General features: G+C 39.2%; 1 protein-coding gene and 1 long non-coding RNA gene across 4 annotated transcripts; both read right to left on the bottom strand.

Annotated features, from left to right (window-relative positions):
* Window positions 1-3,222: 3,222 nt before the first annotated feature.
* si:ch211-212k18.5 lies at window positions 3,223-9,699 on the bottom strand. 2 transcript variants are annotated; one of them, XM_087260819.1, is made up of 3 exons: window positions 9,383-9,699; window positions 4,370-7,497; window positions 3,223-4,235 (listed from the first exon to the last, which is right to left on the bottom strand). In XM_087260819.1, the coding sequence occupies exons 1-3, from the start codon at window positions 9,456-9,458 to the stop codon at window positions 4,020-4,022; spliced, it is 3,420 nt and encodes a 1,139-aa protein (XP_087116945.1). In that variant the 5' UTR covers window positions 9,459-9,699; the 3' UTR covers window positions 3,223-4,019. The 2 variants fall into 2 exon arrangements, with proteins under 2 accessions (XP_087116945.1, XP_087116946.1); XM_087260820.1 differs by having other exon boundaries at window positions 4,370-7,494.
* A 1,798-nt stretch (window positions 9,700-11,497) lies between these two features.
* Window positions 11,498-14,260, bottom strand: LOC147843091 (uncharacterized). Of its 2 annotated transcripts, XR_015495514.1 has the most exons (6): window positions 14,213-14,260; window positions 13,799-13,892; window positions 12,747-12,874; window positions 12,493-12,568; window positions 12,138-12,180; window positions 11,498-12,040 (listed from the first exon to the last, which is right to left on the bottom strand). It is a non-coding gene; the product is annotated as an uncharacterized LOC147843091 (long non-coding RNA). The 2 variants fall into 2 exon arrangements; XR_015944705.1 differs by lacking the exon at window positions 14,213-14,260 and having other exon boundaries at window positions 13,799-13,915.
* Between the last annotated feature and the right edge of the window lie 3,111 nt (window positions 14,261-17,371).

Genomic DNA, 17,371 nt, shown 5'->3' with positions numbered 1-17,371 from the left:
GAACTTCTGCTCTCAGTCAAACACAGATACAAACGCAGAGAGTGAGGGGAGGGGAAAAGGGACGGAGCATAATTATACTGAGCCATAATTATCAGCGTCAGGAACAACTGCTGCAGGTCTCAAAATTAAGGATAGCCTATTGTTATCGGGTAGGCTAATACTTTACAACAAGCTTCCATTAGTTAATGTTGGCTACTGTGTTTACCAACACGAACAAACAATGTTAATTCATTACAGGATTTATCCATCGTCTTTGTTAACGTTAGTAAATGTAAATACAGTCGGATTTTGTTCCAATTAACTGGCAGTGCTATAATGGTAACAAGCATAAGTTTGGATTTAAAAAATGGATCAGTAAAAGTTTAGATAAACTACCAGGCTATAAAACTACAAGAACTAATACACTGTACACCATTATATGATCAATTAGTCATATGTTTTTAGTACATTGTAACTTATTAAACTAAGTTAATCATGTCCTAACTTAATTGTTTACATAATATAAGTTGAATGGACTCATAAAGTTAATTTGATTCAGCTAAAAACTTTAAGGCAACCAGGATTTTTTTTTTCACAGTGTAGGCTATTGGGTTAGAATTATTGTTCATTCATAATTTATAATTGTAGTTTTTTGTATTGTACAGGCATATTTATTTCAGTATTCGACTATGATTAATGGTCCCACTTTACAAAAAGGTTTCATTAGTTAATGTTAGTAAATAGCCTAACATTAGAAGCCTTTATTGTAAAGTGTGACCTTTAATCATAGAATACTGAAATATATGTGCCTGTACAATGCAAAATACTAATTACAAAAGCACATAAAAAAATGTCTAAGATGTCTTAAACTACAATGAACATAAAAATAATAATAAAGGTTTAGCTAAAATATTATATAATATAAACATTAGTACATAATATAATAAAAAGTAATATAAATATTATATTAACACAGAAACTGGAGTAAAAGTTGCACCAACCAGCCACAGTGAATGAAAATAAACACCATTACACTGACAAACACACATAAACAAATACATAAATGAAATTCAATTAAATAGAAATAACTTATAATGTGGTAGACTTTTTGAAGCTAACTTACAAAATCACAAGCTTTAATTTGATTTCAGGCAACTTGCTTTCTGTGTCTTCATTAGATGAATGCCAGCAAGTATTTTATCAGCAGGTCCCTGTTTCAATTATACTTTTGATCTCATTCTAGATGAGGAACCCTCAACATAAAATGTAAAAACCATCAGTATAATCTTTTGGACAAAGATTTACATAAAAAAATACATTTTAAATTACATTTTTTTACTGTCTAATGCAATTACAGTAATGTTTTTATTTTAATTTATTTTTTTTACATCATTTTACATAATTTGTGTTATTGGACATTTACAGTGTTCAGCATATATAAGCACACCCCTAACAAATCTGTCTTTTAAATTCATATTTTAATAGGAAGCTATACAATATTATAAATGTGCAAATACATTAAATTGGTCAGTACTGAAGCCAAATCTGAAGCTTTTCAAACAAACTAACTTACGATTAACGGTTCAAAAACTAGTACAGCCAAATTTATGTAATAAAAATATTAAATACAAATTTAAAAGAGGAAAAATCAAGAGAAGAAAAAAAAGTTGAAAAGTTGAAAATTTTCAGTTTTTTTTTTTTTTTTGTTGCTGAAATTTTCTAGGTTGCAATTTATTTTTCCATTATTTTGCTTGAATTTAATTGTATTTTCTTTCAATTTCTAAATATTTTTGATGTCTAAAATATTATTTTAATAAATGTATCTGTTTTCTTTAAATGCAACAAAATACATTGCCTATATTCACTAAAAAATGGATACAAATATTCATTTTCAAAATGGGGTGTACTCAATTATGCTAAGCACTGTATAAATAATTAATTGTTTAATTTTTTATTTTATTTTTTCTGCAGCATGGACCCCCTCTTGGTCATAAGGGTCCCCGGAAAACCCAAATTAAAAGTACAAAAGTAATGTTTGTCTCCATCGTGTGGTTAGAGCAGAATATTACACCACATCTGTTTTCAAACTTGCTAAGGCAAGACTTTACCATGTTTTTTCTTTTATGACTTTTTTTTTACTAAACCACTGTCTGTTACTGTAAACATATATTTAATTACGTTATTTAATTAAATGTAATTTTTTACCTTCTAAATTTCCTTAATAATGTGCAAATCAACAAAAACGTGCCTACATATACATCATGTGTAATCAAAATACTTTTTTGAAAGGATTGTAAAACCATTTATACCTTTATATATTATATTTTTTATACAGCAAAGGTTGTTTTACAAACCATGGACAGAAAACTTACTTTCCATCCAATCCAAATGATGTAATGAATTAGCTTTCTTTGAAAGATCTGCTCTTTAAAGAAGCATTCATCACTCTTTTTTGCCTCCTCAAGCTCTGCATTCTAGCACTTTTGGCATTGTTAGTGGAAGGTTTCCGCATTTTTGATTGAGACATGTCTTTATCCCTTGCATGAATGCATGTGGACAAACTTCTACCACATGCCTTGTTTCTGGCTCATTGTTTGTCTCCCTCTCAACCTCAAAATTTCTCTCCTTGGTTACAGGTTGTCATGGTTTCAAGGGCCTGGCAGCGGCGGGATTAGGAGCCATTTTAGGGACAGCTGGCCGGGTCGCTCTCCACCTCCCCTTCATCCCGCACAGGGACGCTCAGGGGGGATGAGGGGGGACATTGTGCGAGGATTAGAGCTTCCTGTGTGTCAGCCGCATTACACTGGGAGAGAGGGGGGCTGGATGGAAAGAGAGTGAAAGAGGCAAAGAATGAAAGAGAAAATGAAAGAGCGAGCATATGAAAGAGAGCATGACACAGAGAGCGAGAGGGTGTATGAGGGGAGGGAGTGAAGTCTGTACAGCTGCACACTCAATCACATTACACAAGTATATGTGTGTGCGTGTGTGTGAACAAACACACACACAATAAATACACACACATACAGCCATCAACATGCACAACACCAAACTGGGGAACTAAACGCATAAAAGGAAGCAGACTTTTCAAAAGGTGGTGAACGAAGACAATGGTGAAGAACATACGGAACAAACACAAAAACAAGCATCGTAGCTTGCTAAAACTAGTCTTACGAATGGTAGTTTTGTGTTCAGATAGAATTAAACTCCATCGCAGCTACATTTTAAAGAAGCGAACACTAATCATTTGACATTCATTGTGACTTTATTTTTCTCCTTGACAGGTTAGGACCAAAATGCTTCCAAGAAAATTACAAAAAAGCTACATCGTTTTCAACAGGGACGTATCTTTCAAAATAAAGTATATGCAAGCATAAATCTATAGCAGTTTTCAGCTGATTTTGCTTATCTGCAGCATAAAAAGCTAGATCAGTGGGGTTCTCAAAAAAAAAAAGATTTGGGCAGAAAGTAATTCTGACCCACTCAGCATTACCCTTCAGGAATTTTAATCGTAAACCTCCTCTGTCAATAGGAGTTTCAGCAGTCACAGGTATAGTGCAGCTATTAAGAGAAACACCTACAAAGAACAGCAGCATCAAAGATAAAAAGAGGGTACATAAACAAAACTGTATTTACATTCAGCTGCACACCAGTTGATCAGTTTTTGGTCAGTCCCTTTTTTCCCCCTAGAGTTTGCTCAAAATTACTTTTTGAGTGTCTGAAAATAATTTTTATGTATATCCTCATGTTCCGAATTGATTAATGAGATTGCACTTATGCACGTTTGTCATTTGTTATACACAAATACTATTTTCAAGATCCAATTTCTGTGCATCCTGATATTTGAAGTCGAAAGACTTACCAAGTCTTCATCAATATGATTTAACTGTCGTCATGAAAAGGCACTACTATTACATTTGGACAGATTTACTCTTCTATGCTATTAAAGAATTAAAAACTATTGCTAACCACAAAATTGGAAAAAAAAAAGTTGTCATAGTAAATCAGTAAACAAGAATAGTGCTAAAAGCTAACTAATTCTTTTAAGCAGTGTCTTCGGTTCTGTCAGTAGTCGATGCTGGATGCTCAGTTAGGGACAGTTTATCTGTGCTCTCCTCTGACAAGTTTTTAGCATCCTCTCCTCTCAGTTTTCGGTGGGTCGACTCCTCCATACGCTCCGCAACCTTTCCCCCAGAGGACTGTGAGGATGCAGTACCAGCCACCTGATTCATACTGCCACTGTGGATTTTCATATGCCCCTGTTGAAATGCATTAATTAAAATTCTGGTTTCCCACATAAACATGATAATCACAGGACATTATGAATATGTTATGCATAAAATGTTATCTAACACAATCAATCATCTTTTAACAAATATATTAATCTTTGTACCTTCAATCCACTGCGGCTAGCATACTCCTTTCCACACTCTGTGCAGCTGTAAGGTTTCTCAGAGCGCTGCGGTTGGGCCACAGGGGCCTCTGATGATGTCACTTCTGTCTTTTCACTGTCTTTCTTGTGATCCTCTACTGCAGATTCCTCCATTTTGGATTCTTGTGTATCATCAGCTTTCAGCTTGTGCTCTATTACATTCTCGGGTGCTGGATGAGAGTCAGCATCTTTGAACTCAGGAACATGGTCTATTCCATTCACATGAAGTGTTGTTTGCTCACTGCTTTGGTCTGGTTTTGACTCTAACCCTGGACTGGATGGTGGAGTGAGTGCTGGTGACAGATCAAGAGCTTCAGAGCTTAAACTAGGTTTTGGTCCACTGATCACTGTGTGGTGTGAAGCCCCGTTTTGCCATTTTTTATCAAACAAGGGGTCCTGGGAGCTGGTCCTAGTACAGAGGGATAAAGGGGTGTCCTCGTCTTTGTGTGCAGAGCCATTGACAACTTGAGATTTGCTGTGATGGACTGTGACATAATGGTTTTCTTCTAAGGCTACAGAATTGTCAAGCGGGCTGTTTTCTCTGGAGGGGTCCTGTTTCTCCAGTGTGAAGGTTGGACTATTTTCAGATGTGTTTTCATAGGGATCTTGATCAGACTCCATGAGCTGGTCTGTATCGCCAGATGTAGGATCTCTTAGGATGGCACCAGAATCCAGCAGGCTGGCAGCGGAAGACATGCTCATATTTAGAGGCAGAGACTGAAGGCTCTTGGGTAAAGAAATCCCATCAATTTGACTGTGGGCGTCCTCTGACTGTAAGTCCCCATTAACTTCTGGGGGTAACTGGCCTCCCAGATGCATGCGAATGTGATGCTGCAGAACCACTGCATTGGTAAACTTCCGTTGACAAAGCGGACATGAGTTTTGGCCTCGTGCATTGGCTGGACGTGCTCTGTGAGTGGCTAGATGAGCTCTTAGACTTCCCTTTGTGGAGAAGGAGCGGCCACAGAGTTTGCAGGGAAATGGGCGTTCACCCAAGTGAGTGGCCTGGTGTAGACGTAATGCTCTTGGGCAGCTGAGAACACGGAGACACACCCCACACTGATTGGGAACCAAAGAGGAGGCAGCTGACCCTTGAATTTCTTGACTAGTTGGCTCGCTGCTGGGATTTGGGTTCAGCCCTAATGCTGCCATCATCTCCCTCCTGTAAGCTGAGATAGCATTAGAGCTTGTAGATATGTCATTAGCCTGAGTGTTGGTCTGGCCTTCATTGGTGCTTTTAGGGAGAGGTTGCTTCTCTAATTTCTGTGCTAGTCTCTGCAGTTTGGAGGTGTCAGAGGTGGCAGAGGATGAGGACGGAGAGGATGATGGAGGAGAGGAGTTTTGTGGTTTGGGGTAAGAGGAGAAAGGGAACGTAAGTGGGAGGTGAGGGGAAGTGAGGTGAGGGGGACGGAGAAGCGCAAGGCTTGGATGGTGGGCAGAGGGACCTGATGGGAAGAGAATCTTTGGAAGGTGTGCCAACTGGGAATATGGAGAACCATGATGTAAGGTGGGGTGTGGTGGGGTATTCTCATCAAATCTCTGCTGCTTTGAACCTTTAAGTTGACCAGTCATGGCCGAGGATGTGATGGATGAAGATGATGACTGCACACTGGGTGAAACAGATGCTGCGGCTGCAGCTGAGGCACGGTTAAGTTGTAGCAAAGAATGGGCGGTGGAGAGCAGAGCCAGATCAACACTGGGGGGTAAAGGAAGGGAGGAGGGCGATGGATGAGCTGGCCCAGACAGGAAACCTAGTGCCAAACTGTCTGGCACTCCTACACTGCCTTTAACCCCAAAAGGCTCCTCGTCCTCTGCTCGACGTTTTCTGCGCCTCTGTGATCCTCCAGAGCCAGATCCAGATTGGCTCTGCTCAGACAGAGCAGGTGGCAAAAGAGAAAGTGACAGCTCAGGATTTTGCTCACGATGACGAAGGAAGTGGGCTTTGAGGTTGCCGCGGGTAGTAAATCGACTGAGGCAGACTGGACATTGGTATGGGCGTTCACCAGTGTGGGACCTTAAATGGATCTGAAGGGAAGAATCACTGCTTAGAACCTTTCCACAGAACCGGCATATGTGCTGCTGGCGGCCTGAAGAGGAGCTTGAAGATCCATTTGACGTACTAACAGTGGAACTGTGCGATAGTTGGTCCTGGGAAATGCTAACTGTGGGCAAAGGAGAAGTCTGAAAATTCAAACCATTGCCATGACTGATGGGAGTGTTGGCAGACTTTTCATTGAGGTATCGAGGTGGAAGTCCTAGTGTGAGAGAGAGAGGGTGCACAGTGGCTGTAGAGGTTACTAAGGATGAGGAAGATGATGTTGAAGATGAGGTTGTGGAATATGGAGCTCTGCCGCCATTAGTTTGAGACAGGTTAGGCTTGGATACAGGAGCTTGGTTAATTAAAGAGGCACCAGAAACACCATTAGGTGGGGAGCTAGAGCCTGCATCTCTCTGTTGACCCTCCACAGATCCCTGAGGTGCATCTGGGGCACTGACCATACCACCGAGGCGCAGCACCTGCCTGCAGATCTCTTCTGTAATCTGCATTTGGTGAATCTGTCTTTGCTGCAGGACTCTAAGCTCCTCCAATAGTACAGCGAGGGTCGGTGGCACCTGGAGTTGCTCTGAAGGTGACGAAGGTGTTTGGTGGATGGGACTAGGACTTCCTTGATGTGGTGGGGCTCCCAGTGATGATGAAGAGGATAAAGAGGAGGTAGTGGTGGTTGCAGAAATACCCATTGGTGGGGACGTCACAGTGGAGTGAGGCTGATGAGATGAAATACGAGTGGATTTCTGCTGACCAGGAGGAGGAGAGTGGGTTTGTGAAGACAAAGAAGGGTGTGGGAAGTCTGGAGAGAGCGATGAGTGTGCATTAGGCAGTGAGGTGGAATATGAGGCTATGTGATTTGGCCAGTGAGGTGGAGATGAGCTCTCGTTGGGGAGCGAGGGTGCGTGAAGGCCGCCAGGTGAAGGTCTTGGGGCCAAAGGAGGCTGACAATCCTGAAGAGATGTAGGAGAGGAAGAGGAAGATGATGAGGTAGCTTCTGAGGCAAGAGAGGTGGATGGAGATTTCACTTGAAGCTGATCTTCTAAAAAATTGGAGAAAATTAAGAAAAAGATTAAACATACATACTATTTATTTATTGACAAAAACATTTAAAGTTCATATTCATGTACATGAAATATTTGATACCAAAGTTCTTCGATAGTTATAGTTATGACAAAGCCCTCCAGCCCTCACAAAAAATAAAATGCTGTTATTGTTTATTAACCCTTCACTTGTTCAAAACTTTTAGAATTTCTTTTATCTGTTGATCACAAAAGAAGTTATTTAAATAATAAAAAAACTGGTTGCTGTGGCCTATTAATTTCCATATCATTTGTTTCCTACTACTGAGGTCAATGGGTCCCAGCAACCAGCATTCTTCCAAATATATATTCTTTGTGTTAAGCAGAGGAAAGAAACTCATAAAACAAAACCACATCGGTGAGAGTAAATGAGGAGGTAATTTTCATTTTTTGGGTGAACTATCCCTTTAATAGGTTTCTGTCTCCAAAATGAATACTACTCCACTTGTCATTCCACATTCTTAATGATCTTTCACCCTTAAATCAAAACCTTCATACACCACACTCACGTCTTCTGTCCTCACTCTTGCCACAACTCACTAACCACCTTGCAGCTATTGCAACGCTTTTTATAGGACAATAGATGTCACCACAACAACCCATAACCCCTCTTAACCCAACCCTCTGTCCATCAACTACATCTTTCATCTCTCTATTCACCCTTCCCCCTGACCCCACGCAGGGTCAGAGGTCAGGGCATAGAAAGGGTTTTGGGCACTGTCCATGTGCTCTGATTGGCTAGATGACCCAACCTCATGAGCTCTAAGGTCAAATTCTTTCAGAATCTTGAGCGCAGAAAAAGAAGAAGGGGGTTGGGAAAATTGCATGATGACTGACAGACAGACAAACTATTTCCACTTTTTGCTGCATACTGATACACAAAATGACTGTACACAGACCTGTTGAGTCATTTCAACAGACAGCAAACAGAAATGCTCAATCCATCACAGCTTACTACCTGTTCTTCCTAACAGCTATAGACATAGAATCACAAAGGTGCTGTATCTTTTAGACTCCTTAGCTAACTTTTTTTTTCTCTCATGCATGCATGCATTGGTGCATTCTTTCTCCTTTCTGTAGTCTAACAGTGGAACCCCCAACTGAGCAGAGGTACAAAGTGAATAGAGGCAAGGGAGAGGGAAGGGGGAACACGGTGGGAGCAGAAAAGAGAAGCACATGGAAACATGAGAGAGAGAATAAGGGAGAAGAGGAGAGAATAGAGTGAGAAGAGATTAATCTTTACCCAAACACCCCCTTCATCCCCTCCCCCTGCCTGCACCTTATTCACACTGAATAGGAGACTCCTCTAAATGCATAAAAGACCCCCAGCAATCAAACTGACTATGCTGCAAGTTTCTTGGTGGACTGACATTAGTGAAAAGCTAACGCAGTTATGGCCCCTGAGTGATTCATGATAACATAATGACCAGCCGTATGGCTGAACACCTTTAGACCAACCCTCTGTCTATGTCTTCAAGAGCCTTCTTTCATTACAGCACATTCAACAGACATTTTGAGCGGGAAATGTCACTAAACTACTTGTTTTTGAAAAGTCAGGTCACAGTAGAAATATGAGCTGTGTGCTGCAGTTCTTAAACAATGGCTCACTGAGTTGAGGGCTAAATACAGTAGTGAATTTTACCTGTATCACAATTCATCAGGTGATAAGAGTGCCCATTATACGCAACATAAAAAAGTGGCATGTACAATTGTATTTAGGTAACAGGTGCTATGAAAACTTGATCTCTAAAAAAAAGTTTTATTAATTAGTCATTTTTTTAAGTGAAGCATCACTATCTATTAGTACAAGACATCAAATAATTAACAAAGGAATGATTTCCTCACCTTGCGGCATCAGGCGTGTGCCCCCGGGGTCCGCGTTAACGAGCTGCTGGGGCCGTTTCTGTTTCCGGCGTGACATGATTCACGAGCAGTCGGCGGTGAGAGTTGCGGGCATCAACAAACTTCACCCCAAACAACAAGAGCAGTATTGAATAAATAAAATCCGAACCCACTTTGATCGGCAGTAATCCACCTTGCAGGTCTCGTTAAAGCAGCATCGGGTTCTGATGAAAGAGTTAGTTAAATAAAGCTTAACTTAAAAGCTGAAGCGGACCGTGACGTCGTCTGCTGTTGCTGTGTGAACTGGCGAGTGCGTGTGTGGCTGTTTTTCCTCAACAAGTCCCCTCTTTCTCAAACTTGTCCACTCTGCGTACCCCCCTCCTCCCCTCCTTCCCAAAGACACACACACACACACACACACACACACACACACAAATACAATCTCTCCTTGTTCTAACATTTGCATTTCAATGGCGCGGAACACCGTCTCTTTTTTCTTTCTTTCTCCCTCTTTTGCGTTTCTCTTAACGCTAATAGCAGCTCTCCAGTGATTTAGACAACTGAGTTATATCAATAAGAGTCCCGACTCCCTACCAAATTTCCTGCCATTTAATATCCACATAAACACCTGTAATTCATGCAAAAGTGAGTGCCAAAGCTTTTAATGTTCTGACACCCTATCTGTCTGTTTTCTCAACAACTTAATGACGGCATTTCATTTACGCACATCTATATGTCTGCTGGGGCTTATGATACATTCATTTTAAATTGCATTTTTTATTCTCAGATTAGCATTCAGGTTAAAAAAAAGTCACTGAAACTGTTATTAGTTCACCAAAAACAAAAATAGCCAACATATAATATTGATAAATGAGCATAAAAAGTTTAAGAACTATGCTGTTAGAGTAAAAATGCACAACTAGCTCTTTAACGTATCCTAAAAATGTGTAAAAGTAAAGCAAAAATGTTAAAATGATTAAATAAATAAACTCGGAAAGGACGAGGAAGGTGATGGGATGAGATAATACGTCAAGCAGCTTATAGACTATAACTGCATGGGCTACTGCAGTAAAGACCCCCTGCTGCTCTCTCACTTTGTCGGTGCGTCCGAATATTCGGAGCTCTATTTAAAATGCATTGAATGGGAAGGGAATTTCCAACAATGGCGACCTGGACACAGTTGAGTGGGCATCTCTTTCTCTCTCCTCACCCCCAGGATCCATTGCCGCTCCGCACAATGCCCCCCTTTCACCCCCGCCTCTGTTCCCATACACCACGTGGAGGAGGATGAAGTGAAAAGCCATTTTTAATTAGATGTATCAAAAACAAGCACCCGACCTGGACCGTATCTCATATAAGGCCATCTTGTCCATTCACCATAAAGCAGATTTTCTATAAGACTAATAGCTCATGTACAGGCCAAGAGCATCACATCATTTATGTGAAAATATAATACATATGTAATCCTATAGGTTACTGTGTATTTAAGCAAAACAAATAAGTAACAATAATATAGAGAGACAAATTTGCCTATACAAGCAAAATAATTTGCCTATTTTTCACCCCATTCTACCACTTAATTTAATTTTCATTTAATTTTAAGTTATTCTGACATATACTGGTACACTGTAAAACCCAATAGTCGACTTTATCAAATGAAATGAGTGTAGTAACTCAAAAGTTACATAAAAAGTTAATTCTACTCATTTGAAAAGAGTTTTGAAGTCAGTATTGAAGGTGATGAGTTAATTAAATACCTCATTACTTCAATTTAAACAGAGTAAGTTCACAGTACTCAAATAGATTAGTTTTTGAAAAGAGCTGCCTTAACATATTTTGGTTTTACAGTACTCAGTTACACAGCAAAATATGGGAACCCAAAACAACTCTATGGGAGTTAATTTCAACACTTTGAAAGTGTCTCATGGGGTCCACTCAAAACAAAGTTAAATCAACACTTTCAAAAGGGTTGGCACATTGACACCGAAGTAAGGGTTAATTTTAACTCTGGGCAGAGTTAAAAAATGTAACTATATTTAACACCGCCTGGTGTAATATATTTATTTTATTCAACTCTCTTGCGTGTAAATATGGTAAAAAGGTCAAATAGACTGTAAATTATAAAATAAAAAACATTTTATTTGAAAACATTCACCACTTCAACAATTCATTCAGTTTTTAAAATGCAACAATGTCAAATATGCTTTAAATCTTTTATTAGTACAGACAGTATCAACAAGATATGTATGACCAGTGCTCAAAAAGGCTGTTTGAGTCATTTGGTCCAAACTTGATGTTTCATCAGAGCAATTTGAAAGTTCAATATATCGTCACTCATAGTTTACTTCTGAACTCATAGTTTTCTTGTGAAATTACATTTTAAACAACTTGGCGTGCAAATCTTTCACTTCGGGTGTTTCCTTGGTCCTCCATATCAAACACAGCAGTTTAAATGAAGGTATAAATGCTGTAAACTTGTGTGAAAACAAACTGGAGCTAGGAAATCTCATCAAGCATGTCCTGTGAATGAAGTGCTTCCCAGCCACAGGATGTCCTTTATATCCATGACTATGTAGTAGCTGCTGATCGCTCGTCTGGTGGTTCTTGATGCACGGATATAGGGTGAAGCTCATCTAAGAACTCTTCAAGACTCCAGCATGACTAAGAAAAATGTTTAAAAACAAATTGCAATCAAATTCTATTATATATTTAAAAGAACATTTAAAGTAAATAAAACATTCAAGAAATCTAAACTCACCTTTTGAAAATCTTCATGATGATCCACAACTTGACTCTCCCAGCTGGTTGATGTGACAGGATATGGAAAAGTAGAAAAAACACATATATCACTGTTGGATCTCCAAAAACAATTAGTTTAACCACTATGGCTAGAACTGGAAAAACAGGCAGCTGTCTGTCCAGAATCCTGAATTTAACACAACACTTGGAGCAAAATTTAGAGGAGCTTAAAATCTTTTATATCATTTAGTGATGCTGACTTCCCCAAAATATTGGCCACAGTGTAAAAAATATTCATAAACTTACAGTTTTCTGTAAGCGTGTGCGCGTGTGTGTGTGTTTGTGTGTGTGTGTGTGCATGCGTGTTTCTTTACCAGTTAGGCCCTTTCAAGTCCAGTATTGACGCCACCTTTCCTGGAGTCCAGCAGATGTTTCAGGTCCAAATATAATCTAAAATATTAGGATAAGCAGAAGAGGAAAAGTGCAAAGCACAAAGCAAAGAGCAAAACATTATTTAAGTGAGTTCACCCACAATACAAAACTTATCACCTTCATGTCATTCGTTATTCTTTAATGCTCTAATACCCTCTCAGCTAGTGAAACAAATACAGAACTTTATCAAACATACCTTCATTATTATCACCACATATGACCAAGAAGGTGTGCTTGGTCATTTCACCAACTCTGGAAATACACCATCCGTCTCTAATCAGCCAATCGTCACAGGGTCTTGTGTTATTGTATGGAAAACTGTAGCTGTTAAAAAAACAACAAAAAATTAGTATCTAACACATATGCATAACCTTCAGATTAAAAAAGAGAGATGAACATCACAAAGTATGCCTCACACTTTTTCAGATATCTTTTGATTCAGATGTTGATTATTGATAATAAATCTACAAATCAAACCTGTATCATCATTAGGCTGCTCAAATATGAATCAGTTGATTAATTTTACAGACAGGTGGCTGTTTACAACGCACTAAATTGTCTTTAAGTTTAGCCTATAGTTTTAAGCACAATATCATGCGGGAGAAAAAGCTTGACTAAGATGTTCCTGACTACAGAAATAGCCTAACTTACAAACGTCAGACAGCCCGAGTTGGGAAAAGTCATTTTCGGGGGATACAGAGTTGATTTGCGGGAGAGATGAGTACCTGAAGAGCGGTGGGGCGAGTTGCGCACGACGTACCTTAAGAACGGTGGGGGTGACTTGCGCACGACGTAACGTTACCTGAAGAGCTGGGAGGGATGCGGTGGAGAGGGGTGTGCAAAGTGTTTAATGACCGGGCGGGAGACGCTCGATTTCCGGGAGATTATCATTCATTTGCGGGCATCTACTTGGGCATCTGGGAATCTCTGTGCATTTGCGGGATAACGTTAACGTTAGTCCCGCAACTTCCGGGAGACTTCTGTAACGTTTAATGTCTGAGTGCAAACGCGGTCATTTAAAGACATTAATGTTAACATTCCGACTTTAATGGTTGTCAACACTTAATATAATTCAAGCGTACGTTGTCATGCGAGTCTATGGACTAACGGTATATGGACGGCCACGAATGAACTAGTTTAAAAGGGCCGCGGTGTTTAAAATAACCAAATTAACATACACGAATAACAAACAATCATATGTTTTAGTCAGGAAGCCTTTTACAAGTAAGCATATGTTCATTTACTCACCAGATATGTTTTAGAAACTCTCCAGAGCGTATGGAAACCGTTAGCATCCGGGCAGAGTAGGCTAGGCTGCTCCGGGGATTCCCTCGCTAGTTTGCTTTGAATTAAAGGAGAAGTGTCGATTTTATTTTACAGATGGGTAACAACGCACAAAATGGCATTAAGCGTGACAGAAATGTGTTAAACATGTACATTTGATGTTTTTATGCACTATGAATGCGTGAGCATATATAAAAACATTCTTGAAAAGAAGTCAATAGTAATGCAGTTAAGCTAGATACACAAACGACCATGAATGAACCGCAGAAGATTAAAATTGTCACTCCATTCTAAAGTTATTAACTTAACAATATGTTTACAACTGTATTTCCTTAAAGAAAGTCAGTAAAATACCAACATTTAGGTAGTTTGACTCACCAGTTGCTGTTCTAAACCTGGAAAATGGCGGCTGGAAAATTCATCAGTGACTGGGGCTGCATGAATTCCCGGATGTTGGAAATAACACCACCAAGTGTTGAAAAGTTAACTCCTTGATTTCGCACTGAATAAAATCAATTCTAACTCTTATTATATTCATTTATCAAAATATAACTCTTTAACGTCAACACTTTACTCTGAAATGCTTCAACACCGAAAATTTAACTCTGATGAATTTGCTGTGTAGTTTGAGTTCTCTTCATTTGTCAGGTTTTACTATGCTCAAATTGCTTCGTTTGCTCAAATGGATTAATTTCACAGCACTCATTAGGATTAGGTTTTGAACGTAAATGGTTTGCTGCAATCAGTTTCCTCAAATGGTTTGATTTACCTTAACTTTTTGGGTTTCACAGTGTAAGTGTTGCCAGAATGGAATGCTTTTCTTTTATTTTTGGCTGAATAGTATAGCGAAAGTGTTATTGTTTGGGTGGACACACTAGATAGATTTGCAGCCTAATGATTGGAGCTTTTTATTAAAAATGCCAAGTATAAATTTGCATTGATTAATTGTGAAACAACAATTAAGAAACTTCCATCAGATAGAACACTTATTGACAAATAAAGCTGCTTTCCTCAGCTGACGGACTTAAAGTGTTGAAAAAGTCTACTGTATATATGTGCAGTTTAAACTGAAGGCATTTACTTTCCATAAAATTAGTTTTTTAACAACAACTGGGCTATTTTTTAAGATCATTCAGAGTATTAATTTTCATTTTAGAAATAAAATTACAAATGTTTTTACTTTCTATTAATTCTGAAAATATACTGCATTTCAAGAGTTCACACTTAGCTGATAATCAATAAAGCGTATTTGGCATGCTGTCCCGGGAGAGAGCCCTGAGCTTGTAACATCCTCGAGCCCGGGGCTCCCTCCCGTTAGAAGGGCAAGAGGGGAATTCGAGGTCAGGTAGGTCTCGAGAACTCCCCTGCTTGTCACCTTGAGAAGTGTAAACTAAGGTTGTATTGGGTGATAATTTGTTTTAGTTGATTGGCTATGGTTTATGTTTTTGGACGGTGGGAGGAAACCGGGGAACCCGGGGAAAACCCACGCGAATACGGGGAGAACATGCAAACTCCACACAGAAACACCAACCGGCCCGATGGGTTGGATGGCGGTGTTCTTGCTGTGAGGCAACAGCGCTAGCCACTGGGCCACCGTGTCTCCCGATCAGAAAAAAAAAAAAAAAAGTGGGAGGGTGTAGGGGTGGAAAGGGTGGGATCTTCAAGACGAAGGTAACTGGAGTGAAAAACTCAGGTTATTTATAATGCTTCCGTTATCATCTAATAGGGCTGATAACGGAGCTAACAAGGAGCCAGCTATGTTGATTATAAGCACGTGATTCTCTCGGAATTAGTTTAGGAATAAACCGCACTTAAATTTTTATTTTAATGAAAAATAAAATTCAAATAACAAAAATATGTAAATAAACAGACAAACAAAGGTTATATACAGTATACACACATACAATGCTGAGCAAAAGTCTTAGGCCACCATTTTTTTTTTCTCCACAAGAGGATTAAAGTTGGTTATTTCTGTATTGTTCTGTAGCATGTTAGTTTATAATATTAATTTACATTTCCAAACATTGTTTTTGTCATCAATTATAATTATACAGTGCGATTGCAAAGGAGTCTGACAACAGCCATTGCTCCACACAGAGATCGGATCTGATCATCCTCTAGTCTGTCTGGAATGACATGAAGAAACAGAACAACTGAGAACTGAGACAAACTAAATCCAGAAGAACTTTGGTAGCATCTACCTACCTGCAAAGCTACCTGACCAACCATGGGCAAGTGTGCAAAGTGTTTTAAATGCAAAGTGTGGTCTTACTAAATGTTGATTTGATTTAGTTATTTACTAATTCATTAATTCTCTTTTTGGCTTAGTCCCTTTATTAATCTAGGACGCCACAGTGGAATGAACCACCAACTTATCCAGCATGTTTTATGCCGTGGATGCCCTTCCAGCTGCAACCCATCAGTGAGAAACATCCATACACACACACTACAGAAAATTTAGCCTACCAAATTCACCTAAAGCGCATGTCTTTGGACTTGTGGGGGAAACCGGAGCACCCGGAGGAAATCCACACAAACACAGGGAGAACATGCAAACTCCAGACAGAAATGCCAACTGACCCAGCCAAGACTCAAACCAGCAACCTTCTTGCTGTAAGGTGAACGTGCTACCCACTGCACCACCATGCAGCCGTTGATTTAGTTAATATAAGTTAATTGATAAATAATTTATTTATACGTTATTTTTGAAAGCATCATCATTTTACAGTATGTTTACACAAGTGCCTAAAACTTCGGACAGTACTGTAGCTTTGCAAGTAGTTTTTTTTAAGCATCCTAGAGATGTTGCAGAAGTCCCTTTGGATTGAGTCTGTCTCAGTTTGTTCTGTTTCTTCATGTCATTCCAGACAGACTGGATGATGATCAGGTAAGATTTATGTGGGAGCAATAATCTCACTGTAGAATTACAATAAATGACATTTAATAATGTTTTGGGTATGTAAATTGATATTTCAATTTGACATGCTACCGAAAAATATACACTGTTGAGTCACACTCAGTTCCCAATTTTTAGAGAGCAATTACATATATATATCAGGGCTCAACAATAAGGACTGCTCAGGGCCAGTGTGTGAGACACTTGGGACAGTAGACAGGATCATTACTGGCCCGATTGGGACAGTGCTGCCTAGTCACTAACATTTAATTTGTCTGCGACAATTTGTCAATTCCATGCATTTTAAGTTTGTGCTTTTAAGTCTTTAAACAATACCTTCTCCGTGATGTTGTAAACACCATATTGCTTTCTGTTTCCTTTTATCTGATTTTATGTTTTGAGCATGCTATTTTTTTCCGTAACCTGGCAACAACCAGTACAGCGAAGAAACGGCAACATGGCGGCAGCATCAAATTATAAGGCTAAAAGAAAATGTCTGTTTTTATTGTCTTGAGAGCAGACATTTACGTGTGAACAACGCAACAAAAAAAATTAGGTAATGTTTTGCAAAGTTTGCCATCAGTTTGACAAGTCACCCACCGTTTGTTCAATAATTTCGAACCGCAATAAAATATTTCCAC

The sequence above is a fragment of the Danio rerio genome, chromosome 7 (assembly GCF_052040795.2).
Source record: "Danio rerio strain M-AB ecotype USA chromosome 7, GRCz13ab, whole genome shotgun sequence".
NCBI classification, from domain to species: Eukaryota; Metazoa; Chordata; class Actinopteri; order Cypriniformes; family Danionidae; genus Danio; species Danio rerio.
Note: the sequence above shows the minus strand (reverse complement) of the source record. Positions and strands in the feature narration are given on the sequence as shown.